This window comes from Orycteropus afer, unplaced genomic scaffold, assembly GCF_000298275.1.
Source record: "Orycteropus afer afer isolate SDZICR_OR568_19922 unplaced genomic scaffold, OryAfe1.0 scaffold00020, whole genome shotgun sequence".
Lineage (NCBI taxonomy): Eukaryota > Metazoa > Chordata > Mammalia > Tubulidentata > Orycteropodidae > Orycteropus > Orycteropus afer.
Genome location: NW_006921607.1, coordinates 12,841,610 through 12,867,780, shown reverse-complemented (window position 1 = coordinate 12,867,780; position 26,171 = coordinate 12,841,610). Strand labels below are relative to the sequence as shown.

The 26,171-nt window shown below is 42.1% G+C and overlaps 1 protein-coding gene across 1 annotated transcript in view; it reads left to right on the top strand.

Moving 5' to 3' along the window:
• The window catches only part of NDRG3 (NDRG family member 3), a 59,712-nt gene extending 40,458 nt beyond the window's left edge, over positions 1-19,254 (top strand). The window contains exons 7-13 of the mRNA XM_007934638.1: positions 6,556-6,659; positions 8,586-8,648; positions 8,768-8,819; positions 14,195-14,242; positions 16,398-16,433; positions 16,521-16,572; positions 19,073-19,254. Of these exons, the coding sequence (XP_007932829.1) occupies positions 6,556-6,659; positions 8,586-8,648; positions 8,768-8,819; positions 14,195-14,242; positions 16,398-16,433; positions 16,521-16,572; positions 19,073-19,254 (537 nt within the window). The remainder of the gene's footprint in view (positions 1-6,555; positions 6,660-8,585; positions 8,649-8,767; positions 8,820-14,194; positions 14,243-16,397; positions 16,434-16,520; positions 16,573-19,072) is intronic.
• Positions 19,255-26,171: the final 6,917 nt, after the last annotated feature.

Here is a 26,171-nt window from a genome sequence, read left to right as displayed (position 1 = left end):
AATTAAAAAAAAAAGGGGGGGGGTGTTCTTTTTACTGTTAATTGTATTAGGCTTTTGGAAGGATGAAGGTAAACGCATGTATTTTATTTTTCTTATTCTCATTTTTTTCTTTTTATTACATTACTTCAGTTAACATTTCACCATTACGAATTTTTTTAAAAACTTTGTATTATGATTTGAGTGAAAGTTTACAGAGAAAATCAGTTTTCCATTCAGTAATTCAGACACATTTTGTTTCATGCCATTGATTGCAATTGATTGCAATCCTCACGATGTAATAGCACTCATTGTACTTTCTCCCTGTGTTTCCCATTCATTCTTCATTCCTGTCTTTTCCTGCCTTGTGTGCTATATCCCTGGGCAAATGTTGCCCTTTTAATCTTGAATGGTTGGTTGTCCTAAGGAGTCCATACCTCCCTGGTGTTATTCTTCACCTTATAGACCAGTCTTTTGTATAGCTGAAAGTTGGACCATTGGGGTGACTTCAGTTCCAGTCCTGAAGGGTAACTAAGGACCATAATCTCGGGGGTTTCACCAGTCTCTGTCTGACCAGAGAGCCTGCTCTTTTTATGATTTTGAGTTTTGTTCCCTTGTTTTTCTCCCACTATAGCCAGGAGTTTCTAATGTGTCTCCTTTCAGAGCAGTCAGTACTGGTAGCCAGGCACCATTTAGTTATTCTGATCTCAGAGTTATGGAAGATGAGGTTTACATCGTCCATTAGTCTTTTGGACTAATTGGTTCCATGAATCTGATTTTCTTCACTCTTCTGGCTTCAGATGGAGAAAGACCAATAATTAATTGCACCTTAGATGGCTGCTCATGAGCTTTTAAGACCCCCAATTGCTACTCACCAAAGTAGGATGTAGAACATTTTCTTTGTGGGCTATGTTGTGCCAGTTGACCCTAATGCCCCTGGAGACTCTGGTCCTGAGCCCCCACATTCATCAGCTCATTCTCTCAAGATGTTTGGTTATGGCAAAGAAGTTTTCATAACTTTTCCCCCTGTATGCTCTATTTGTGGATCTATTTGCACCACATGTAAATACCTATGTAAACATACCCTCTGCCAAACCTATATATACATGTGTTTTGACCCATCATCTTTAACTGAAAGTCTTAAAGATCATGATCTCTTTAGTGCATAGTGTTGAGTAGAGTGGGTACTTTCCTGAAAACATAGCATACTACCCAGAGGGAATGAATAGTTGGACCTGTGGGCTCGGGATCATGGTCACAGGGGACATTAAGCTCAATTGACATAACATACTATACAAAATTACTGTTCTACATCCTACTTTGGTGAGCTTAAATGTTTGCAAGCAGCCATCTAGATGCAAGTATGGGTCTTCTCTCATCCAGAGCAAAGAAGAGCAAAGATGCATGGAAACAGTTAGTCCAAGGGACTGGTAGACCATGTGATTCTCAGCCTATATGATCATGAGACCAGAACTAGATGGTGCCTGGCTACCACTGTCAACCACTCGGAGGGGGATCAGTGCAGGATATCTGGATAGAGTGGTAGAACAAACAATGTGGAACAAAACTCAAAATCATAAAAGACCAGGTTTGCTGATCTGATAGAGCCTGGTGGAACTCCTGAGACTATGGCCCCTAGATACCCTTCAGGTCTGGAATTGAACTCACTCCTGTGGCTTCCAGCCAATAATAGACAGGCATTTGGGGTGAACATTTACATTAGGTAGATTCACTCCTTGAAATGATCAGTCATGGGAGAACAGAAGGGCAGTGTTTGCACAGGGAGACAGGTCAGGGAGCAGGAGTGCATGGGAGGGAAGGACACAGGGAAGAGGTAACTACAAGGAGGAAGTAGGAAGAGAGCTGTTACATTGTGGGGAATTACAGTCAATGTCATGAGACAAAATGTATGAAATGCTGTGTGGAAAATGAATTTGCTCTGTAAACTTTCACACAAATCACAAAAAAAAAAAAAAAAAAAACATAGCATGCTTAGTTTTGACAGCAGACCTTAAAAACCAGTTCACATAAGTAGTTTTACAAAGTTCTATTAAGTGCTCTCAGGGAGACAAAGGTTTATAAGATATGGCCCTTGTTCTCCAGGAGCTAACTGGATAGAGATGGAATATGTAAAATTAGCATTATAGCACAGGAAAGCAATAAGCATGGGAAAAAATATTTGGCAATGACATATCTGACAAGGGACTTATCTCTAGAAATTATAGAAAACCCCAACACCTCAATAACAAAAAGACAAATAATCCAATTAAAAAATGGGCAGAAGACATGAATAGACACTTCACCAAGGAGGATATTCATGCGGCCAACAAACATGAAGAAATGTTCACACTCATAAGCCACTAGAGAGATGCAAATCCAAACAACGAGATACCATCTTGCTCCAGCACTAGTAACAAAGTTCAACAAGACAGAAAATAACAAATTCTGGCAAGGATGTGGAGAGATTGGGATTTTCATACACTGCTGGTGGGACTGTAAAATGGTACAACCGCTGTGGAAAACAGTATGGCGAGTCCTTCAAAAGTTGGAATTAGAAATACCATTTGACCCAGCCATTCCATTACTAGGTATATATCCTGAAGAAGTGAAGTGAAAGCCATGACAAGAACAGACATATGCACACCCATGTTCATTGCAGCACTTTTTTACAATAGCCAAAGGATGGAAACAACCTCGGTGTCGATCAACTTAGGAATGGATAACCAAATCATGGTACATACACACAATGGAATACTATGCAACTCTAAAGAATAACCTAGAATCTGCAAAACACTGCATAACATGGATGAACTTGGAGGACATTATGCTGAGTGAAATAAGTCAATCACAGAAGGACAAATATTGTATTAAGTCTGTTATTATAAAAGTCAAGGGAAGGTTTATCTATGGAAGGAAATTTTCTTTGTTGGTTACCAGGGGTGGGAGGGTAGGGTAGGGAACACTGTTAAATAGGTAGAGATAAGTATTGATTTGGGTGAAGAGAAGGGCAATGTACCAAATGTGAGTGATCAACATGGTGGCATTGAGGAAGAGGAAGACAGAGAGAGGTACATGGGAGGTACAGACAACAAAGGTGAACCCTTTTACACATACAGTACTGCATTGTCAGTGAAGGCAAACATAGGTATATAGGTGGATAGATGGGTGGACAAGCTGAACTATTAGGTATGTCTTTGAAGCAGAGAGTATACCCAAGACCATGTATAGGGTTGGCAGACAATGGTCCTATAAGTGTATTTATATGATCTGAATTCCCAGGTATATAGTAGAATTGACAAGGGGCAAGGTTGTTGTCACTTATGGTCACAGTCAGCTACCCAGAGGGCCTGAGTAGTTGAACCTGTGGGCTCGGGACCATAGTCACAGGAGACATCCAGCTCAATTGGCATAACATACTACACAAAACATTGTTCCACTTCCTACTTTGGCGAGTAGCGACTGAGATCTTAAAGCTTGTAAGCAGCGATCTAGATGCAACAATAGGTCTCTCCTCGTCCAGAGCAAAGAAGAATGAAGAAAACCAAAGATTCATGGAAAGATTAGTCCTAGTGACTGGTACACCGTGTGATCCACAGCCTATATGACTATGAGACCAGAAGAACTAGATGGTGCCTGGCTACCAATATCAACCACTTGGAGGGGGATCTATGTAGGAGATCCTGGATAGAGAAGGAGAACAATGTGGAACAAAACTCAAAATCATTTGGGAAAAAAAAAGGGGACCAGGTTTGCTGATCTGATAGAGCCTGGTGGAACCACTGAGACTATGGTCCCTAGCTGCCTTTCAGGTCTGGAATTGAACTCACACCTGTGGCTCCCAGCCAAGCAAAAGACAGGCATAGGAATTGAATATTTACCTGAGGGTAGATAGACTCCTTGGTGAGAACAATCATGGGAGAAAGAAGGGCTGTTTATGCACAGGGAGATAGCTCAGGGGGCAGGGGTGCACGGAGGGATGGACACAGGGAAGAGGTGACTGTCAGGAGGAAGTGGGAGGGGAGCTATTGTATTGAGGTGAATTGTGGTCAGTGTCATGAGACAAAGTATATGTGAATTGCTGTATGGAAAGTGAATTTGCTCTGTAAATTTTCACCCAAATCACAATAATGGAAAAAAAAAAAAAGGGAAAGCAATAAGTAATGAAAATGGCCCTTCATCAAACAGCCACTAAATGTCAGAGGAACTATTTATATACATTAATGAATTCAACCTCATAATCCAATAATGGGGAAGAATGAATTGACTTGCCCAGAATCAGCAACTAATAACATATCAAAGGAGGAGATTAAAAGCCAGATCTGCCTGACTGTGAAGCTGCTCTCTTTCTACTGTGCTAGGCTGTCTTAGGAGAAACACAGTAAGGGGCCTAGAGGAGTTCAGAAGCAGGAGGGTTTAGTTCTGTCATGGGATCAGGGAAGACTTCATGGTAGATGAGATATCACAGCTGGTCAGTGAAGGATAGATAAAATGTAACATTTTAGATATAAGGAAGAAGTGGATCATTCCAGAAAGGGGAATACTTTGCTCAAAATCACTAAGTAGAAACTGCAGGACGTGTTCAGGAAATGGCATGTAACCTGGGGAGGCTTGGTGTACCATGTGGGAGATTGGTTAGTCCAAACTTTCACTTCTGACAGTGCTTGATGTGGATGAAAGAGGATTTGGGGTGTTTGCATTTGAATATGTTAGAAATACTATTTCAAATAGGCCTATGAGGAGAATGGTAAGGTCAGTATTTTAATGATTTCTAACAAACAATATCCTCACAGTATATACCATGTGTGCTTAATTAAAAATGTTTAAAGTCATAATGATGGCTTGTCATAAGGCTAAAGGATTCATTTACAATTTAAGCAAGCAAATGCTTGTATTGCTTTGAAATGAAAACAGTGTGACATTTAAGCATGAATAACTACTCCTGTTCCCTACTAAGAAGAAAAAAAAACAATTATATTCCTCCTTTTTAATCTTATCAGATTAGCAAAAATCAGTAAGAGTGATCATTTATACTAGCAAGAGTGTGTGGAAACAAAGACTTGTGTACGTTATTTACTCGTGTAAATAAATAGGACAGCTCCATATGTCCTGATAAGGAATGATCTTTATCCTATTTTAAATAAAAGAAAAACAAGATGCAGAGCACCATGTCTACATTTATGCTTTACATTTAAGTTCCTGTAATGCGTACAGTTGTTCACTGTTCCTTCACTAAAATGTAGACATTTACACTTTCCAAAAGGATGGGAGAGGAGCAGATTTATACGCAATAGCTTTGCCTAAGAAGTTTCATTAGTATGCAGGCCTAGTTTTATCCATTTTATGACAAGGGAATTTCTACCCTTTATCATCTCAAATATTGCTACTGAAGTTTCTGTCCAGACCTTTAAGGTGAGCTGGCTGGATCAGTTTATCTCTAATTCCTGTCTGCTTCATTTGCTACTCACTTTTCTTCCTGGGAGTTATTCCAGTGCTCTTCAGTTTCAGGTAGACTCTGATCCATTTGGTCAGTTTCCAACTGTGTTCTTGGCTTACTTCACATATATGGTAGTGAGATTTCAGACATTACCCAATTTTCTCCTTATCTCTTTTTCTCTGTCAGGCTACATGGTAATCTTTACACCCTGCCTTGAATTCTAACCTATTCCTGATACTTTACTTTCTTCCAGTGCAAAAATTTTCCTTTCTGCTTAAAACTGCCTATTGTGTGTGTGTGTGTGTATACACATACATGTACATATATGCTTTATATACGTAAGAACCCAGCACCTGGTTCTGATGGCCTCTGAAAAGGCCAGCAAGAGAGAGACCATTGGAAAATGAGTGGTGAGAAAAGAGACTTACTTTTCACTATATATAATACTTTATTTCTCTTATTTGATACCTTTAAATAGTATTGGTAATAAGAGTAAATAAACAGTTAACTAAATACAATATCATAAATGGAATGTAACATATAATTCTATAATGCATATTATTAAAAGATAGTATACATAAGTAATACACTAATTATATTAATGAAGATGTAGATAAGAGAAATAATACCTTCCATTTGTTTTACACTTTATATTTCATGTAATTCTTCTTATTTAATCTTTATAAAACCCTGTTGGCTAGCTGGTTATTGTCTCTATTTTATAGAAAATAACTATCTCTATTTTCATGAGATATGGCAAAACATGAAAAATAATAAAAAACACAAATAAAGAAGTAAGGTTCAGAATAGTTAGTGACCTAAGTCCCACAGTCAGTACTTGAATCATTGTCTAGTGCATTTTCCACTGTGCTTCAGGTAAGGATGTTCAGAGTGATGTCCCAAGCTTTGGCCCTTCAACTGGAGTTAATTACCAGCTTTTTCTATAATAGGTTATTTGGTGAACCTATGGGACTGAACCAGTCTGATGCAAATAAAAAATTATTCAGTCATTCAGCTTGCCAGTACCTCAGTGGATCTCAGGCTCTGCACAGGTTCTCATCATAGGCATTGAGAATACAAAACAAATAAGATGGACTTGTTCTGTACCTTAGAAGCTTACCTGTGTCTCCTTTCAATTGTTCTAGGAAGAGTTGCAGGCCAACTTGGACCTAATTCAAACCTACAGACTGCATATTGCCCAAGATATCAACCAGGAAAACCTACAGCTCTTCCTGAGTTCCTATAATGGGTATAGTTGTTCACTGTTCCTTCACTAAAATGTAGACCAGGTCTAAAAAGGTAGTTGACAGTTAAAGAACAACGAAAGGAGAGAGAAACTACTTCTTCCATTGCTGTGAGATGTGATTGCTATCATGCTGTTTCACCACAGAAGAAGAGACCGATATTGAAACAGCTTTCAAGAAGAGTGAATGAAGTGAAAGTCGTTTCTGGCACGTTCAGTACCAGTTGCAGTTTTAAGACATTTTGAAACAAAAAATAACTAAGTTAAGCACACACACAGGAAAATACATATAGCGGAGGCAAAGGATAAAGGCCTTGGTCCTTGTTCTGGTTACCTAGTGCTGCTCTGACAACAAAATACCAGAAATGGGATGGCCTTAACAAACAGGAGTTTATTCTTACAATTTGGAGGCTTTAAGTCCAAGTTCAAAGTGCCAGGCTCTAGGGGCTGGGTGAAAGCCCCTGAACCTTGGAGTCCAGCTCTGCCTCCTGCTCCCGGCCCACTGGAGCTAGAGGCATTTCTTCACTCAGACAGCTGTTGGCTGCTGAGGCTGAGAAGCCCCAAGGTTGACAAGTAAAAAGGCACAGTCCCGATGTTACCAATCCACATGGCAGGCTATTAACTTAAGTCCACTGTAAGTCCCAAGGTTGGCAGAGCATAGCAGGCTGCTGATCAACGACAAGGCTACATACAGGGTCCAAGCATACCAAAGGCTAGAGACCATTCCCAAGGCTTCTCCTTAAATACAGGAAGCAGACCACATTCCCAAAGGCAGCTACTCAGCTGCTTGTGGTAGATCCCACAGGGGAGTTGACTGCCAGCCTCATCATGGGGAATAACTACCACCAGCTGCCCAGCCACTCAACCAGGCCCAGCCAAGTTGACACACAAACATAACTACCACAGGCCTTGTTTTTGTTTCTCTGTGCTGATCTTACCAGGGAGAAGGAACACATTGTTGTTGTTGTTATGTCTGTCGAGTCAGCCCTGACTCATAGCAACCCCTCCTTGGGTTTCCGAGGCAGTATCACTACGGAAGTAGGATTGCCCAACCTTCCTTCCGAGGAGTGGCTGGTGGGTTTGAACTGCCAGCCAAAGGAACGCATAGACACTAAAAATTCTCTTCTGTTTATATACCCCAAAACCCACTGTCATGTCTCCCCTGGTCACTGAGAGAGCCTGATTTTTATCTTGTTACCAACTTCTCCAAGGTAAAAATGTTAGCTCCTTCTAGCTTTCATTCTCTGGGAACATGGGGGTTAAAAAAGAGGAAATGGGTCAGCTGTAATTTACCAAAAACTACACAGCCAGTAAAGAGCAAAGCCAGGTTTTGAACCTGATGACTCTACTTCTTTCCTCTATGACTGAGCCTCCCTATTTTTAGTAGAAATCAGAAAGATGGCATTTGACTACTAACCAGAAGACTGGTGGTTCAAACCCACTAGCCACTCCTCGGAAGGAAGATTGGGCAATCTACTTCCATAGTGATACCGCCCCGGAAACCCATGGAAGGGTTGCTATGAGTCAGATCTGACTTGATGGCAGTGAGTTTGATTTTTTTTGTTTTTTTTTGGATGCTGAACAGTGTTAGTTATAAGAAAAGGGTTCTCCCCCAAACATGTAAGTCATTCCTTTATCTTAAGGAATTTATTCCCATAAACTACTTGGAAAATTAAACACTTAGGACTTGAGGATTTCAGGCACATTGTTGTTGGACTGTAGCGTTGCCTCCTTTTAGCATCCTGTGGAGCCTTTTAGAGTCTGAGTCACTGAAATGGCTACTCCTGAACAAAGTGTAAAGGGCCCCTTCCCTGATCAACTGAAAGAGAGTTTTCACATGTCTTGATACGTTTTGGTTTTTATAACCAGAAAATAACCTAACTCGCTATGATTTTACCTGAAAGCAGCATTGCTTCTGATTTATGTTTCTAGACGCAGAGACCTAGAGATTGAAAGACCCTTGCTTGGCCAAAATGATAATGCAAAAACATTAAAGTAAGTCTCTCATTTTCCCCATTAAGTTGCTAAATTTCTCTCTGTGTGAAAAGCAGTTTAGTATACAGTGAAGTGTATGTGCTTACTTGCTGATGACATCTCATTCTGCTTATACCTAGGTGTTGTACATTATTGGTGGTGGGGGACAGTTCACCTGCAGTTGAGGCTGTGGTAAGTATATGCTGATGCTGTGAAGATGAATGAGATGAAAATGTAAGAATATGTTTATAGCACACAGCTGAAACAGTTGGAAACTACTTGGGTTTGTTTTTTTTTTTTTTTTTCCTAATTGCACTGATCAGATTTGCTCTTTGTTACACATTTTAGAAAACGAATTTCTCATCAGTCACTAGGTTCCATTAGATGAGATATGTGCTGCCTCTGATTGCTTTGTGTGGTGCCGTTCATTTTGTAACAAGTAGTACAACTTATTACTATTTGTTGTCAAATTTCTGGCAACCTCAGCCACTATACTTTGAAACTGTATCAGCAGGTTAGAAGGCTGCTAGAGCCTGTATACTTTTCTGTACATATACTCATTGTGGAAAAGGAAAATATTGAAAATAGAAGGATGGGTGGAGAGAAGCATGGTCCCATTGCTTAAAGACAAACTATTATCTTTTTCTTTAACATAGACTGGATCATATTAAATATGCAAGATTTTGGGACCTAGTAACTTAATACCATTGATAACATTTTTTCCAAAATGTAAAGTCTGCATAAAAATACTTTTTTATGTTTGTTTAATAATCTGTCTTATAAATGTACCATTGTTGATTTAACCTCATTCTCCTGTTGATCATTTCTGATTTTGCACCATTAGTAATATTGCTGTTCTGTCAACCACTTGGAGGGGGATCTATGTAGGAGATCCTGGATAGAGAGAACAATGTGGAACAAAACTAAAAATCATTTGGAAAAAAAAAAGGGGACCAGGTTTGCTGGTCTGATAGAGTCTGGTGGAACCACTGAAACTATGGTCCCGAGCTGCCCTTCAGTTCTGGAATTGAACCCACACCTGTGGCTTCCAGCCAAACAAAAGACAGGCATAGGAATTGAACAATTACCTGAGTTAGATACACTCCTAGGAGCTCTGGTAGCGTAGTGCCTAAGGCACTTGACTGCTAACCAGAAGGCTGGTGGTTCAAACCCACCAGGCACTCCTCGGAAGGAAGGCTGGGCAATTTACTTCTGTAGTGATACTGCCTTGGAAACCCAAGGGAGGGGTCGCTATGAGTTGGGTCCGACTCGATGCCACTCAGCAACAACAATAACAGATACACTCCTTGGAAAGAACAATCATGGGAGAAAGAAGGGCTGCTTATGCACAGGGAGACAGCTCAGGGGGCAGGAGTGCATGGAGGGATAGATACAGGAAAGAGGTAACTATTGAGAGGAAGTAGGAGAGGAACTGTTGCATTGGGGTATATTGTAGTCAATGTCATGAGATAAAGTGTATGGGAACTGCTGTGTGGAAAGTGAATTTGCTCTGTAAATTTTCACCTAAATCACAATTTAAAAAAAATAATAAAATTAATAATAATATTGCTGTTGAACATCCTTATACAGTTTCTGACTTGACTGAATCTTTGGTTATTCCCCTGGGATGAATTTCCAGAAGTGGAATTAATGTGTCAAAAATCAAAAACATTTGTAACATTGTTGATAAGTTTTATCAGATTCCTTCCCAGAAAGGCTGTTTTTCTAGATGCTGAGACCTGGAAATTGAAAAGCTTTATCAGGCCAAAAGGCTTGTATTACAGTGGATATGGCCACCAACGATACGTGACAGTCCCTGTTTCACAGCACCTAGTCCCTCACTGGATTTATTTTGTTGTTGTTGTTGTTTGCCGTTGAGTCGGCCCCGACTCATAGCAACCCCTCCTTGGGTTTCCAAGGCAGTATCACACGGAAGTAGGATTGCCCAACCTTCCTTCCGAGGAGTGGCTGGTGGGTTTGAACTGCCAGCCTTCTGTTGAGCAGTCAAGTGCCTTAGGCACTATGGATTTATTTTAGTAGTAGTTAATTCGATAGGGTAAAAATGGTGTCCCACTGTTTAAATTTGCATGTCTTTCCTTACAAACGAGGTTGACACTTTTTCATATTTGAGTAGCATTTACGTTTCTTCTTTTACACAGCATATATACCTTAACTAAATATTTCTGTGAAATTACCTGGTTTTCCTTGGCAACCTTTACTTCTACCCTATTGAGAGCAAAACATTAAGGAGTGAGGTGTTTTTGGAAAGGCATTCTAATAAGTAATCAGAGGTGTAGACACAGGCAAGAAGGTTTGTAGGGCAGAGGAGATTGTTTGTAGGGTGAGATGGACATGACAACAGAATGTATTCTCACCTCCTGAATTGCCTCTAAAGCATTCCGTGTCTGGTGTAAAATGTGCAGAGCCAAATAACCCTCAATAAACATTGTTGCAGAAATACCCATCAAAAGCATCTTTTTAATTAAGATGCTTTTACTTTAAAACAGGGAAATAGGATTCTATTTTTAGAAAACACCCATAATCATAATTCCCTAATAATGCTGAATTAAGTATTTCCGTGACTCTATCTGTTGTTGTTATTATAATTATTATATTTGCCTTTTTTAAAACAGCATGTACATAAAGCAATATTACCAATTATTTGTCAAGACTGTATAATTTGGCCATGTAAGTAAGGTCTCTTTCTTTTTCTGATTTCCATATGATCATTATGGAGAACTTTAGGAGCTCTACCATGCCACAAAGTAGGCATTTTTCTAGACACAGTCAAGCCTAGCCCCGAGTCAGAGCATTTTACCCCACAAATTGGTGGGGATTAGACTAGAGGAAGATCCATGAATAAGAGAGCAAGGAGAGACTCTGCAAGTTCTGGCCACTGTTGTCTGCTGTTCTTCTCCCTTATTTGCTCAACATCATTTTTTGAGCATCTCCTATTTGCTCAATGCTACGCAGAATACACAGATTAGTAAGGCAGAGTCACTGCGTTTGGGGAACTGGGGGAGAAAGTACATGTCAGAAAACAACCATTGTGATTGTCACCCTTGAGTATTTGTGCTCTTTTGAAAAATTATCTATTTAAGAACAAATGGACCACAGCTATTCTAAGGTATAGGCAGGAAGGTTGGAGAACAGAGAGATTAAGTCAACAGGGAGTAAAACAACTGGAATAGAAATAACAAGAATAGTGATACAATGTAGAAAGTAACCAGTGTCACTGTTCATTATGTCTAGAAACTGTTGGATGGGAATAGGTTTTGCTCTGTTATTTTCAGAAAAAATAAAATATTTTAAAAAAACACAAAAACTATTGTGTTTGTATTGCCAGATATCAGGACTTCTTATAAATTACAAGGTAGCTGTGGCAGTTAAGGTTGTGTGTCAGCTTGGCTGGGCCTGGTTTTGAGTGACTGGGCAGCTGGATGTAGTTATTCCCCATGATGAGATTGGTAATCAACTCCGTGGGGGAATCTACTGTGAGCAGCTGAGTATTAGGGATGGGGTCTGCTTCCTGTATATAAGGAGCTTTGAGAAAGGCCTCAGAGCTTTTGGCACATTTGCATCCTGCCTTTGGCCAAGTATTCATCCCAGTGGCCAGCTGTGTTATATGTCGATCTCGGGACTATTAATGGCCTTGAATTAGTGTCCTGCTGTGTGATAATTTTGGGACCATGCCATTTTACTTGTTGACCTTGGGTTTGTCAGCCTCAGCAGCAAGCAGCTATCTGAGTGAAGATAAGCCTCCAGCTTTAGTGGGCCAGGAGCAAGAGGCAGAGTTGAAGCCCGAGGTTGAGGGGCTTTCACCCATCCCCTTGAACTGGCACTTTGAACTCAGACTTCTAGCCTCCTAAACTATAAGAGAATAAATTCGTGTTTGTTCAAGCCACCCACTTTTAGTATGTTTGTTATAGCAACACTAGATGACTAAAACAATAGCCAACCCAGAGAACCATGATTTATTATAAATTCATACTTTAGAGTTTGTTCATCTAGAAATTATTCATTGCATGTCTACTATGTTATAAGGAGCTCTGGTGGCATAGCGCCTAAGGCATTAGACTGCTAACCAGAAGGCTGGCAGTTCAAACCCACCAGCCACTCTTCAGAAGGAAGATTGGTCAATCTAGTTCAGTGGAGATACTGCCTCAGAAACTCAAGGAGGGGTCGTTATGAGTCAGAAACGATTCAACCTCAGTGCGTTTGTTTTTTGGTTATCTTACTATGTTATAAGCACTGTGCTTGGCAATTAAGGATTCTATTTTTAAATTCTACCCTTTAAGTTGGTGCATTTTCTGTATTGATACATTTGTTTATCACTGCCTGCACTGTCATTTGTATGGAGCAAATCAAAACCCTGATTCAATGACCTCAGTTTTAGATCATCTCCTGATTTAGAAGAATTTTGTATATAACCTACTAGCAATCCCCAGAGCAAAAGCTCAGCTCAATTACTTGTTCTTGTCTAGATAATTATAATAACTTCCTGGCTGGTTGCTGCCTCTGCAGTCTGTCATACAGGCCACTGCTGGTTACTTTCCGAAAATAACTCAAATCCTGTTACTTCAGAAACCTGTGGCTTCTTGCCTTCCACCGTCAGCCCCAGTCTGCCTCTCCCAGCCCTCCCTCTCACTGCATCTTCATGCCACCCCTGATTCTGGAAGCCTTTGAACTCCCACAGTTTCTTCATTCTCTATCAGTAGGACTTCCAACTTGTTACTCACCTCACCTGTGAAGTTTTCTCATTCTTCCTTGTATTGTATGATCCTTCACCATTAGAATCCAAAACTCTTAGCAGTGTCTTGCATGTGTGTGCTTGGTAAATGTGTGGGAGGATTGATAGAACTGATCAGATTAGCCATAAAACGTTACTGAACCTAGAGATCATCTTCCCAAAACATTTGCCTTGAGATCCGAGCCTTCCTGGATACACAGGAGCACAATACTAAATGTGTAAACACACAAGTTTGAAATTCTTAATTCTGGTGAGAGTGCTGTGATAGGAAAGAACAGTGTGCAATGAGAGAAAATCACAGAGACTCAGCTTTTAGACGAGAGGGTCAAAGACCTTTAGACAGGAATGAGTCGGTGTGAGGAATGAAACCCTGTGCTTCATGGAACAGGAGAGGGGTGATAAATGAGTTAGGGGGTAGCAGAGCTCAGTCAGTAGAATCACTTGTGTTTGGAAGCCACAGACTGATTCTAGCAGCAGAGGGCATAGCCCAGTTCGCACTTCAAACCAGTAAGGTAACTTGCCCTGTGGAAGAATTAGGTATTCAATTCGGTATATAGTTCTTCACAGGCTCTATTTGTAACACATTCAGAAAATGAAAGTAGCCAGAATTTTTAGATCTCTAAAGATACAACAAACACTTGTGTGCATGTATATGGAAGTGTGTGTATGTGTAATTATTCCACCTTGTATTTTGGTCATCTCTTTATCTAGTTCACCCATCTCCAAACTGACCTGTTGATCTTGCAAGATCATTCCCATGCCAAGCTATGTCTTTTTTTCTAGCAATTGATAGAATTCTTTTTCCTTTGTTTTTGAGGTTGAATGCAATTCTCGCCTGGACCCTGTAAATACAACTTTGCTAAAGGTAGTGTGTCATCTTCCTTCCCTGTCAACCATTTGTGAGTAAATTAGACATAGTTTGAATTTTTCTGTTTTATAGAATAGTTACTTAGAAAGAAACAAAGCTTTCATCTCTATGATTCTCTCATTTAAAAAAGAAAAAAAAAAAAACTTTCCTGAATATAATCTCATTGAAAAATATAAGAGAATTAAAATTACCTATAATCCAACCACTCAAAGGTAATCTCTGGGAAAATACTGGTGTGTTTTTCCTATGCATTTTACATCATTAAGGTCATGGTGTATTTATAGCTTGGTGTCTCTTTTTCTTAACTCTATGACATAAGCATTTCCCCATGTTATTGAAGTTTCATAAACTTTGTTACACGTTGTTTTGAGAATTAAATAAGATAATGGATGGAACTTCTTTACATGGTAATCCTGCAGTATTGGCATAGAATCTTCCAATAACTTTCTAATGGTGAAGAATGCCATTTTCTTTCCCTTAGAACAAATAGAGCAACTCTTGAACTAAATTTATAGGGATTGTGTCTTCTCCTTTTGATTAGACCTGAGGCAAGAGTTTCACCCTAACATTGTCTCAGCCTAGCCTTTTCTAGAGCCTTTACTGAAATGTTTAGGTGACTGACGTCCTAGTTTGAATCTGGACTGCTGTAGACTTAAGTGCTGATCTTATGTAGCTTTCTGCTACTTCCTCAACCTGAAAGACCTCTTCTGAAAGTCATCCTCCCTTTCTCTTTGAAGTATGCTTGAAAGGGAAGTGCTGTCATGAGAAGCAGCCCATGGTTCCTAGAAATGTAACACAAGGGTAATAATGCTCTGAGGTGACCAAACTCAGAATGTTTTTGGCTCCAGGTAATCAATGGGCTATTCTCAAATAGGAATTAAAACAAAAGGAATATGTGGTTCCAGGTTAATTTTTCACTGCAGGTTTGAATTGATATTCAAAAGCATAAAACTGAGTTGTACAGTAGCCATAGATGTAGTTCTGCCTGGGCAAAAATGCCCATCTACAACAGCATGGAGCAGAGTGGATTACTCCTGTGGTCATTGAACTGAATCTCAAACTATTTGATAGTTTCTACCAGTATTCTTTCTCTGCATATGGGAACTGTTTACAGTCCTAATGTGGTTTGACTTCTAAATTCATGAACGTACAGCCTGTGCTATTTTGGTCTGTTTCATACTTAAATCAAGTTAAATGTCTATTCCTGATCTTATGCTTAGAATTTTCACGATACCATTCCTTGTTAATCTCAAACGCCTACATCTTCTGTGGCATTCCTCCTTGCTAAATGATAATCCCCCTCAAAGAAAGTTTTAATGTCAGTGAATTGGAGCCATGGGGGTTCATGTTCCTTAAGAAAAAAAGAACTGTTAGCCTGACTGGGATACTGTATGAACATAGAGTGCTAACAGCTGGAAGGCAGAGGGCAGGCTCACGTTGGCCATCATGCCTTAGAAATAGTGTTCTCGGCATACTGACAGAATCTGTATGTATCACTTGGGAGCTTTTGAGAATACAAGTTCTTGGGCCCAACCCCAGATGTATTGAATCAGAGTTGATTGGGAGGAATCCAGGAAACTGAGTTTTAACTAGTCCTCCTGTGAGTAGTCCTACCCTAGAAATTCTTGCCTAGGTGAGAGTAACCAGCTATAAACATTGATGATATTGAGAGGCAGCCTCACAAAGAGGAAGGTGGCTAACCAAGTCAGTTGACCAAATTCACCATCAGCATCTGATTGGAGAATTTCCTTTAATCATAGAATTGGAAGAGGATTTAGAAAGCTTGGTGCCATGAGAAATTAGGGTCACATTGTTTAAGGACTCCAAAGATAACATTCTTCAGGTGGATACAGACCATGGCTGAAGGTAGTGATTAACTTCACTGTTGCCCCTAACTGAATTCCCACCATAAGCCTGAAAAACCATGCCCTGCATTTTCCACATTTGGAAAGCAGTGAATAATCCTTTCACATTTCTATTCAAGATTATTGCTAGGATCTAAATCTTTGTAGAAGAGCACACTGGGGAGATGTACACTTGGTTGCAGTTTAACCTGAAGTCTAATTTGGCCACTTTGGAAAGACTCAAGGATATTCAGGGCATTTCCCTAAAGTGTAAATCATTGCTCACTTACTTATTTTTTCTCTTCTAGATGGCAGACTGTGGGGGACTGCCCCAAGTGGTTCAGGTAAAGAGTTGTGTTGTTTTGTTTTTTAAAGTGCCCATTTGATTCTACCTTTGCAAAAATTAATGCATTTTTATTTTGTCCTCCTAGCCTGGGAAGCTCACCGAGGCCTTCAAGTACTTTTTACAGGGAATGGGCTACAGTGAGTAGTATACAACTTCCTGTCTCCACCACTATGTTGGGGTCTGTTTGACATCTGGGGAGCCCACAGTTCTCAGGGCATAACCTCTATGCTGGCCAATTATTAAGTCAGGTTGAAACCAAAACATTTATGGAGCATTCATCTTTGTGTGTGTGTGTGTGTGTATATATATGTATATATGTATATGTATATATATATATATATGTATATATATGTATGTGTGTGTGTGTGTGTATGTATATATACATATATATGTATATATACATATATATATATATGAGGAGCTAACCCTTACCTAACAGTTACCTAGGCTAGGCACTATACAGGTATTCATTGTCTCATTTAATCCTAACAATTAACATTAAGAGGTAAGTTCCATTATTAGTCTCATTTTAAAGAGGAAACTGAAACTCAAGGAGGTTAAGCAAATTTCCAAGCTGCGGAGCCATGTTTCAAATCCTAGCAGTCTGTCTCCATTTTCAACCACTAAAGCTTAGGTTGTCCTAACTTTGAATATAAAATGATGATTTGCATTTGGACTCAACTGATTGACTCCTGGCCTAGGGAAATAAAGTAGAGACTGCAAAAGAAACAGGTAATGTCCTCAGTTAAATCTGCTCCACCCAGAAGATGAACTTGCAAAGTATCTTAGAATAGGTCCAAAGCATTTGTCTGTATTATATGCCATTGTCCTGGTCAATTGTATTATGCAACCCCTGAGCTTTCTTAGTTGGCACAGAATAGCCACACTTACTCCTTTCTTGGAGTTTTAAAGAAGAAAAACCTTTCCATCCAGGCGCAGAGCCCCTTACCCAGTGAAGTGATTTTTTTTTTCTCTTCTGTCTTTGGTATCATTGTGGATAGTGGCTATGGTGAGCTGCCTGGTCAGCTGCTCTGGGCAGTAGCTAAGCCCCATGGTGCAGCCTTGTCCCTAGCAGGCAAACTGTGTATGTCCTGTCTGGAGTGGCTGTGTGGTCCTTGTCTGTGATCCCCTACCAACCGAGCCCACATCTACTCCCCTCTGGCTCACTGGGAAGAGCAGAAGTCCCTCTCCTCATCCATTCTCCATTTCTTTTCCTAGGAAACAGCTTTTCTCCCTGCCCATTTCTGATCCATAGCAAGATGGCTGTTCATAGTAGATTTAAAAAAAAAAATTAATTGCCTTTGACTGGTTGAGAGAAGTGGTATCTGAGATGCTATTGAAGTGTCATTCAACCTCAGCACCTCTCTCAAGCCTTAAAATAAAATTTACCCCTGGCTTAGAGTATTCTGTCAGTGTCCACTAGGCAGTGCAGGCTGCCACCTGGCACTCTTGGGTCACTAACCTGCCTTTTCCTGTGTCCATCCTGCTTCCAGTCCCGTATGTGCAGCTCAGTCACCTGAGCACCGAGTCAGGTACCTAACTCTCTGCTGCCCCTGCCCCTGCCTCCCAGCCACACCCTCCTGGCTGCGTTGGCTGCTTACAGCATGTCCGCGGTTTCCTGTGCAGTGAGAGCCTGATAGAACGTGGCTCATCTTGCCCCAAGAGGGTTAGCCTGCAGGTCCAGCCCAGGCCCTCCAGGAGGAAGAAAGGAGAGGGCTATATAGTCCCTCTTATCATCCCAAATCTAGGATCACAGCAAAAGCTGAATCTTTATAGCTTTTAGACATAACCCATCTTCCACCACCACCTACTGATACGTGAGTTACCCCTAGGCCCAGAGATTGTAGGGTAGCTTTGACTCTCAGATAGAGCCTGTGCCAAATAACTCTGTGGGTGATGGCACCTTTTGATCCCTGCACTGAAGCGACAGCTGAGGGAGTTGCTGGTCCCTCAGAAAGATAGGCAGGGGAAGTTATGCCAGGTAGGCCCTATTCTGCCCAAGTTAGAAGGGCCTGAGTGTCAAAGTGTTGGCAGAAAAGGAATCTGAGCTAAACATCCATCCCCACACCTCTTCTCTTCCAGGCAACCTGTACCTCATTTCCTGTGCAGAGATCAGCTCCAAACCCATCTGCCCTTCTCTATACCCCTACCTTCCTACATGTCTCCTCCCTAGATAGCAAGGGTAGTCTGTGGACATGAATGGTAGTCTCGTTGTATCGGGCTTGCACTGTTTGTGAAACACCTCCATACTTGAGTAGTTTGTCTTTCTTTTCTTTGATTTAGTCTTGCATGCACTGCAGTTTTGGTTGCCTATTAGGGTTCCCAAAACCTCCTTCCTAATAACTGTATGAATAGCGTGGGCATAGCTAAGAGGCTATACTCTGGGCTTAGGGTTTCCCCTTATTCTGCTATGGACTAGAATTAGTGGAGATTCCAATTAGATCCAAAGAATTAAAGCAGCTTTGCATATAGCCACTTACCTAGAGCAGTAATGCAGAATGGGGATGGTATATCTTGTCCTTGGGTGTTACCCTAAATGGGTTGGGAAAGCTGAACATAAAGCCTTTGGTGAAACTTCTAGCTTAGCTGAGCTTAACTAGGGCTCCATCTTCTAGTCCTCTTGGTTCTTTCTTACAGTACCATCTGCCAGCATGACCCGACTCGCCCGATCACGAACCCACTCAACCTCGAGTAGCCTGAGCTCTGGAGAAAGTCCCTACAGTCGGTCTTTCATCAGCAATCAGTCAGATGGAACTCAAGGAGTCCCTGAGTCCTCTGAGGACCCGGACAAACAGGAGACCATGGAGGTGTCCTGCTAAGCAGATGCCCCCTCCCTTGGACTATGCAAGTCCATCTGATCACTCCATAATACAACATTTCATCCAGCCAACTGGCATCTACTACTATCTTTAACTTATGCATGGCCACTGAATCTCTCTCTATGGTAGTCTGAATTGATCACTCTCTGCCCACTCACCCTTTTTTTTGTATGTACCAAGAACCACTTCCATACCATTACTAAACATTCCAACACCTTTAATGGATCAGATCTCCATATCTTCTCTTGCCAGCTTTTTCCTGTGCTCTCCTAACTACGCATCTGATAAGATTCTTTGATCCCAATTCTGTGTGTGTGCGGGCACGTATGTCTGTTTGTGTATGCATAGTTCTGTGATTTTAGACATGCTTTCTTGTAGAGCTTCTGCAAAAAAAAAGGGGGGGGGACTTTTTCTTTTTTCATTTTCAATGGTGTTTTTAGGGGAAATGTACAGAAGAGATTTCTATGTTGGATAGGCAACTGCATTCTCTTTTGGTTCCAAGTTGTTGGTCAATAAGATTTGCAGAATGACTTCAGGAGAGGGAAACTCTGAAGAATGTGGAAGGTCGGAGTTACTGTTTGGACCTCTGATTGTGACCAATAGGAGGTGCCTATTACATACAGAGGTGGGCAGGGTGACCAGTTACCTCTTTCTGTCCAGATGAATTCACAAATACTATTTGTTCTATAAATAAAAAAGGAAAGATATATTCTGCTAGAAGCCCATGAACAATAAGATTCTGATGCAGTGTGGAATTTTTCCCAAGTAGTGAGTGTGGCTTAATTACTGGACTCTCTTAGCACAGAAAGGTGGAAAGCAAAATGCCAGGCCTGTGCCCTGCAAGGCCACATCAGCTGTCACTGCATGTCAGATGCCACTAAGCACACAAAGCATTTGCAAGAAGCATCTCCCATGTCTGTGATGGAGAACTGTTTTTCTACGCCTCAGTCCTCCCTCAGAAAAGGGAGAGAGATGGCCTAAATGTTATGTAGGTGGTAAAAAAAATGGGTGAGGGAAAGGAACAGACATTAGCACAATATAATGTTTAATACAGCCTTGAAATCAGCAGACATAATAAAACTAAGTTTATATTGAACTCATTTCTGAGAAAGATTCTTGATCTCTTGAACTCCATTTTGTAGTAGGAGAGAAGGGACCAATCTGTAAGGAGTGCCCTGTCCATGTAAAGCTGTTTTCAGCCTCCTGTCTAGTGCTATGTGAGGGGGTCACAGCCAGCCAGGGGGAATTATTACTGAAAGGAGGGTGAAGAACCATGGAGAGACCACCTGCCACATGGCAAAGGCCTAGCTCCTGAGAGCATCAGATGTAAGCTCAGGGTTACACAGATTTGAAACTTGGGAAGGGGCTTTTCAGACACATTGTTTGCTTTCTGCTGAGATAGGGAATGTGTCACTCGCCAGAGTGTGACTTTTTAACAGATTATTAAATAAAGCTGTATATGTCTCATTGTTACCCGTTTGCTGGTGTTATTTCTCTCAGGCCATTTATTGGAGCTCAGGAAGAGACTGAACTAGTGTATGCTAGCTCCATGCTGAATATTTTCACAACATGATCACTTACTCCACCCAGCAACATTGTCCATTTATAGTGAGGAAATTAAGATAGGATAAATAATTTGCTCAAGGTCACACAGCCAGTAAGCCAAGCCAAGATTGAACCCCAGATCCATCCAACATACCTGTATTCTCCTCAAACCAAAAGTCTCATGGAGCCCAACTGTGCTGTTTGTGAAGAAGCAGCAGCTAGGGTCTTGGAAGGCATTCCACATCTCAGCCCAACCATGTGTACAGGATTGCAGGTCCCTATCCCTCATGTAATAATCTATAACCACTTGTCTGGGTTCCTCTAAGAAACCAGGCTATATTTCTTCAGAAATGGTTATCTTTTTACCCACCAAGAATAATTGCATGAGTCTATCATCTCAGATCAGTTTTGGACCCTGCTCATTCTGGTAGAAAGGATGAAACAAATGTACATGGACAGAAACACACTACCAGGCCAGTGCTCTACAGCGTTCCAAAGCTGGGGTTGACAGCCACAGCTGCTCTTCAACCCACATTGCTCCAGCCTTCTAAGCCTCATTTGAAATGAGTGCTTGCTTGCTTTCCCACCTTAGGCTTGTCCTTGGAGTCAGGCCTTTCCCATCCATACTCATTCCTCTTCTCATTTTCATTTTCTTTCTTCCTATTCAGTTGAAAAAAAAAAAAAAAAAAGTGCCTGCTTCATGAGTAGGAGGTGGCCAAGTAGACCACAGGTCAGATAGGTACACAAGATGACTATACCTAGCTCTCCCACATACCTCATATCCAGTTCTCATGGCAACCCTGCAAAGTGGCCAGTGTCTATTGTACAGACACCAAATTGCTGAGGAAAGTGAATTGATTTGGTTAGCATCATTTAACTTGAAAAATTAGAATCATATTTTATCAGATTTTTATGTTTTATTCAGCCTTTTATTGAGCAGTTACTATAGACCAGGGACTTGTCACCTTTCTTTAAATTCCCTTTTATTGACCCAGTAAGCTACATGCTCTTACCATTTTATGGAAAGAAAGATAGGCCCAGAGTTAGTTTACAGAGATGGTCACAAAACTAGTAAGTGGCAGATTTAGGGTTGTCAACTTGTCTTTATCATTCTTAGGTGCCTCCATAAGTGGAAAGGGTACTCTAGAGTGGAATTCTTCATTCCCTACTTCCTACCTCATTCACAGACCTCACCTTGAAACCAGTCTTGCAAGTCTGCCCTCAGATAAGGACAGCATCAGAGGTGTATGGAGGCAAGAGCAGTTGGCTGGGCTCGTGCTCAGTTTTCTCCCCACCAAGGGCCACATCCATTCTAACATCTCCTTAGAACTTACATTACAGAGGATGTGCCTGCACTTGCCTCTTATAGCTCTGTGTGCCAAACCTTCCCCAGGAGAAAGGGGGAGACCAGAAGGAGCACTGAGAATCTGAGCTAGAGGGTGCCCAACAGGCAAGCCATCAGAAAAGGCTGAGAAATCTGTCAGGAGCCATTTCAGCACAGTGGACCCATTTTGTGTTAAAGAGCACGTCTCCAAGAATACTCAGTCCCTAACGGGGAGACAGCAAATGGGTATGGCTCTTTAAATTTTAATGAACTGTAGAGAGATGGTAGCGCAGCAGTCAAAAGCAATTCTATCAGAGACAGTTTCTTTATCCCAGATTATCCATTGCCAGAGAGCCCATCCTGACTCATAGTGACCCTATGAGATACAGTAGAACTGCCCCATAATGTTTACAAGGCTAATCTTTACAGAAGCAGATTGTCACGTCTTCTTCTGTGGAGCAGCTGGTGGGTTCAAACTGCTGACCTTTTGGTTAGCAGCTACTTAACCACTGTGCCACTGGGGCTCCTTATCCTGGATTAGTGATTCTTGAACTTGAGTGTGCATCAGAGTTGCCTGAAGGACTTCTGAAAACATTGCTGGGCCCTACCCCCTGTGTTTCTAAGTGAGTAGATTTGGAGTAGGGCCTGAGATTGCGTGTCTGACATTCTCAGGTGGTGCTGATCTGGGGACTACACTGAGAGCCACTGTCCAAATCTTGCTATTTAAAGTATGGTCCTCAGGGTAGAAATGTTGGTGTCCCCAGGGAGTTGGAAATGCAGAATGTTGAACCTCACCCCAAACCTACTGAGTCACAATCTGCATTTTAACCATATTCCCAAGTGATCCTTATAAACATTAAAGGTTGAGAAGCATCGCTGTATGGCAGTGCTCCACAAACTTGCCAATCAAGAGAGTCTCTTGGGAATGTCGAAAATTAGATCCCTAGGCTCCTCTGGAGACTTCGATTCAGAAGGTATGGGAGAACTCCAAGAGTCACCCTTCAGATGATTACGCTCAGACAAGTAAGGGGAACCCTGTTCAAACTCTACCTTCCATTCTACCTTGGTTCGGTGTTGTTTGGATGAGACCAAACCACAAAACCAGACAAAAACCTCTTGCTCCAGGATCATGACAAGGTAACAGCTTCTTCCCCAGAAACAGGAACTTGGGGACGGTGGCTCCTCAATGGTCTGATGCCGTCAGAGGAAGCGGTGGTTGTGAGAACCACAGACTCTGCAGATGTGAGCCAGGAGCGCCAAGGACCCTGCACCCATAAGCTCCTGTGACACAGAGCTCCCAGTGCCCTGGGCCTTCCTCCCTGGCCTGGCTCTGCTTGGGAGGGCTGCCCAGTCTGACAGTCCCTCAGCAGCATGGGGCTCTTGTCCCATCCCAGGTGCACGAACTGCTGACCACAGGCAGTTCCTGAGCAATACAAACTGATACCTGGAGCCTCTTCCTGAAGATCCTTCACGACTAAAAGAGCCCTGGGTCTCCTAGGACCAAGGACATTGACAGACTTCAAGAAGGGTACCCCCTAAAGCCCTAGCCTGTCCAGCCAAAGTATGCATCTTAGCTGAGCCCTCTTCCCAAGTCTGATGACAGGAAGCCAGTAAGTACGTTTGCTTTTGTTTTCCGATGGCCTTGGGATGGGTGAGGAGGGATGCCCCCTCAGAGTCCAGGCGTGAACTGAGGACAAGGTGGGCTTTACAGTGGGGAACAAGTTCAAGGAGGAGAAGAGGTTGCTCTGCTGAGGCCATAGGAAGGATGCTTTCTGGGGTCCCCAAAGAAGCCAAGGCCTCCTCCTCCTCCTACCTTTGCTGCCTTGTAGAGAATTAACGTTTCCCTCCAGCTTGTCTTCACGTCTGCTGTGGTCCCATCTTGGCTCCCGGCTGCTTGTGTAACTTTGAGCCTTAGCCTTTTAAAAATCAGTAAATAATAGGGGTCTGTATTACTATATCTGAAGACTTTTTCTTTAATGATAGTTTGAGAGTTGGCAGTTCCTCTCAAAAGGGTGATTAACTGTTCGTTCAAAAGAGAAGTCTCCTTGTAACTCAGTCCACATTCATCACTCTTACCCCCACCACTGAAAATTATCTTCAGAAGCAGAAAACTACTCAGAGTCCAAAGATACGGATTATAGTCCCCACTCTGCACTAACCAGCCGTATGGCAAATGAGCATGATGTCTGTATCCTCTCTGGGCCTTGAGATGGCATGCAAACCCTGTCCAACCTCTCTCAAAGGGTTGTAAGGATCAAGTGAGACAATCAGAAAATCATTCTGGCAAGCATGCTGATCTCAGCTGCTTTTTAGTAACTTTCCTTACACACGTTAGCCTTGTGATTGTACCTAGTCGATTCCCACTCCTAGTGACGCCATGTGACAGAGTAGAACTGCTGCCATAGGGTTTCCTTGGCTACAGTCTGTCCAGGAGCAGATTGCCAGGTTCTCCAGGAGTGGCTGGTAGGTCGAACCTCAGACCTTTTGATTAGCAGCTGAGGGCTCCTTTGCACTGGCCTGAGGCCCTAGAAAGTGCTTAGCACATGGTAAGTTATTCAAATATTTATGATTTTTCTCTTTTAAAAAATTTGACTAATACTTCCTTCTCCTTGGCCTGCCTACTCTGTGGCATTCATTTTGCTCCCAGGGGTTATTCTGGCCTTGACCAGACCAGGTAAAGGGAGCTGCTGGAGAGGGGAGTGAGGGCTTCTAGCATGGAGTCCAACTCTCCTCCCTCCCTCCCTCCACCCAGGCCCATCCCCCAGCTCCACCTGCAGTGGGAAAAAGTGTCTGGGTTTTAGTGCAGTTGGTGATTGTGGTGACTTTGTTGCTGACAGAGGGGAAAGGAAACTTACTGAGCACCCACTCTGCATCAGACTTTAATGACACCCATAACCCCTGGAGTCAGTATTATCCCTAATTCACCAGTGAGACTCAGAAAGCTCACATGCTTTGCCTGAGGTCACGTAGCTAGAGCCTGGTTGCTACCCAGAGCACATCTCTCCCAGGGATTTTCTGCAAAGTTAAGCATATAGCCTACACCCCAGTCTTTGGGAAAGGGAAGTTTGGAGGGCAGCCAGGAATATTAAAAACCTGAGCTGAAGAGGTGCTTTAGTGGGAAAGGAATCAGAAACCTCAGGAGGCAGCAACACCATCTGTCTGCCAAGGCTTCAGGATCCCAAAAGTCTGAGCAGGAAGTGGTTGTCAGGAGCCATTTCTGAGTGATGGATCCATTTCGTGTTAGAGAGCATCTGTCCCCATGAATACCGAACTCCCCATGGGGAGGCAACAGCAAACCCATATTGTTCCCATGTTGATAACAAGAGACTGGAGGACAGTGTAATCACTTTGCATAGACACGGAGTGTCATGTCTAAGACAGCACTGCCTCCCCATGGACCCACATTGCCCAGATACAACTGGCCCATTTGGCCGTGAAAGTCCTGCGATGATATTGATGGACATCCATCCTCACATGGGCACAACAAAGGGTCCAAAGACAAAGAAGGCAGCCACCATGCCATTCTGTGAGCTCCTCCAGGGCAAGCACCCTGACTTCCTCCCTCCCAGGTCCCCAGCCCTTGGCACAAGGCTTGGCACAGCTCGGGGGCTCAATGAATACCAGCTAAATGGAACCTTGTTTCTACTGAAAAGAAAAAAAAAAATCTGAAAGTATAAAATTCAGCCCCCATCCCAACCCTCCCCCAAAAAATCACATTTAATACAGTATTTGAGTATTTAAAATTAGTTGTTGTTGTTATGTGCCGTCGAGTCGGCCCCGACTCATAGCGACCCCTCCTTGGGTTTCCGAGGCAGTATCACTACGGAAGTAGGATTGCCCAACCTTCCTTCCGAGGAGTGGCTGGTGGGTTTCAACCGCCAGCCTTCTGGTTAGCAGTCAAGTGCTTTAGCCATTATGCTACCAGAGCTCCCTTTAAAATTAGTACTAGCCTAGAAATCTGGGGATTTAGATTAAAGGTACAATATTGTCCAAAAAGCTACTCATCACTCGTTCATTAGTTAAATATGCATTGAGTGCCTTCTCTGAA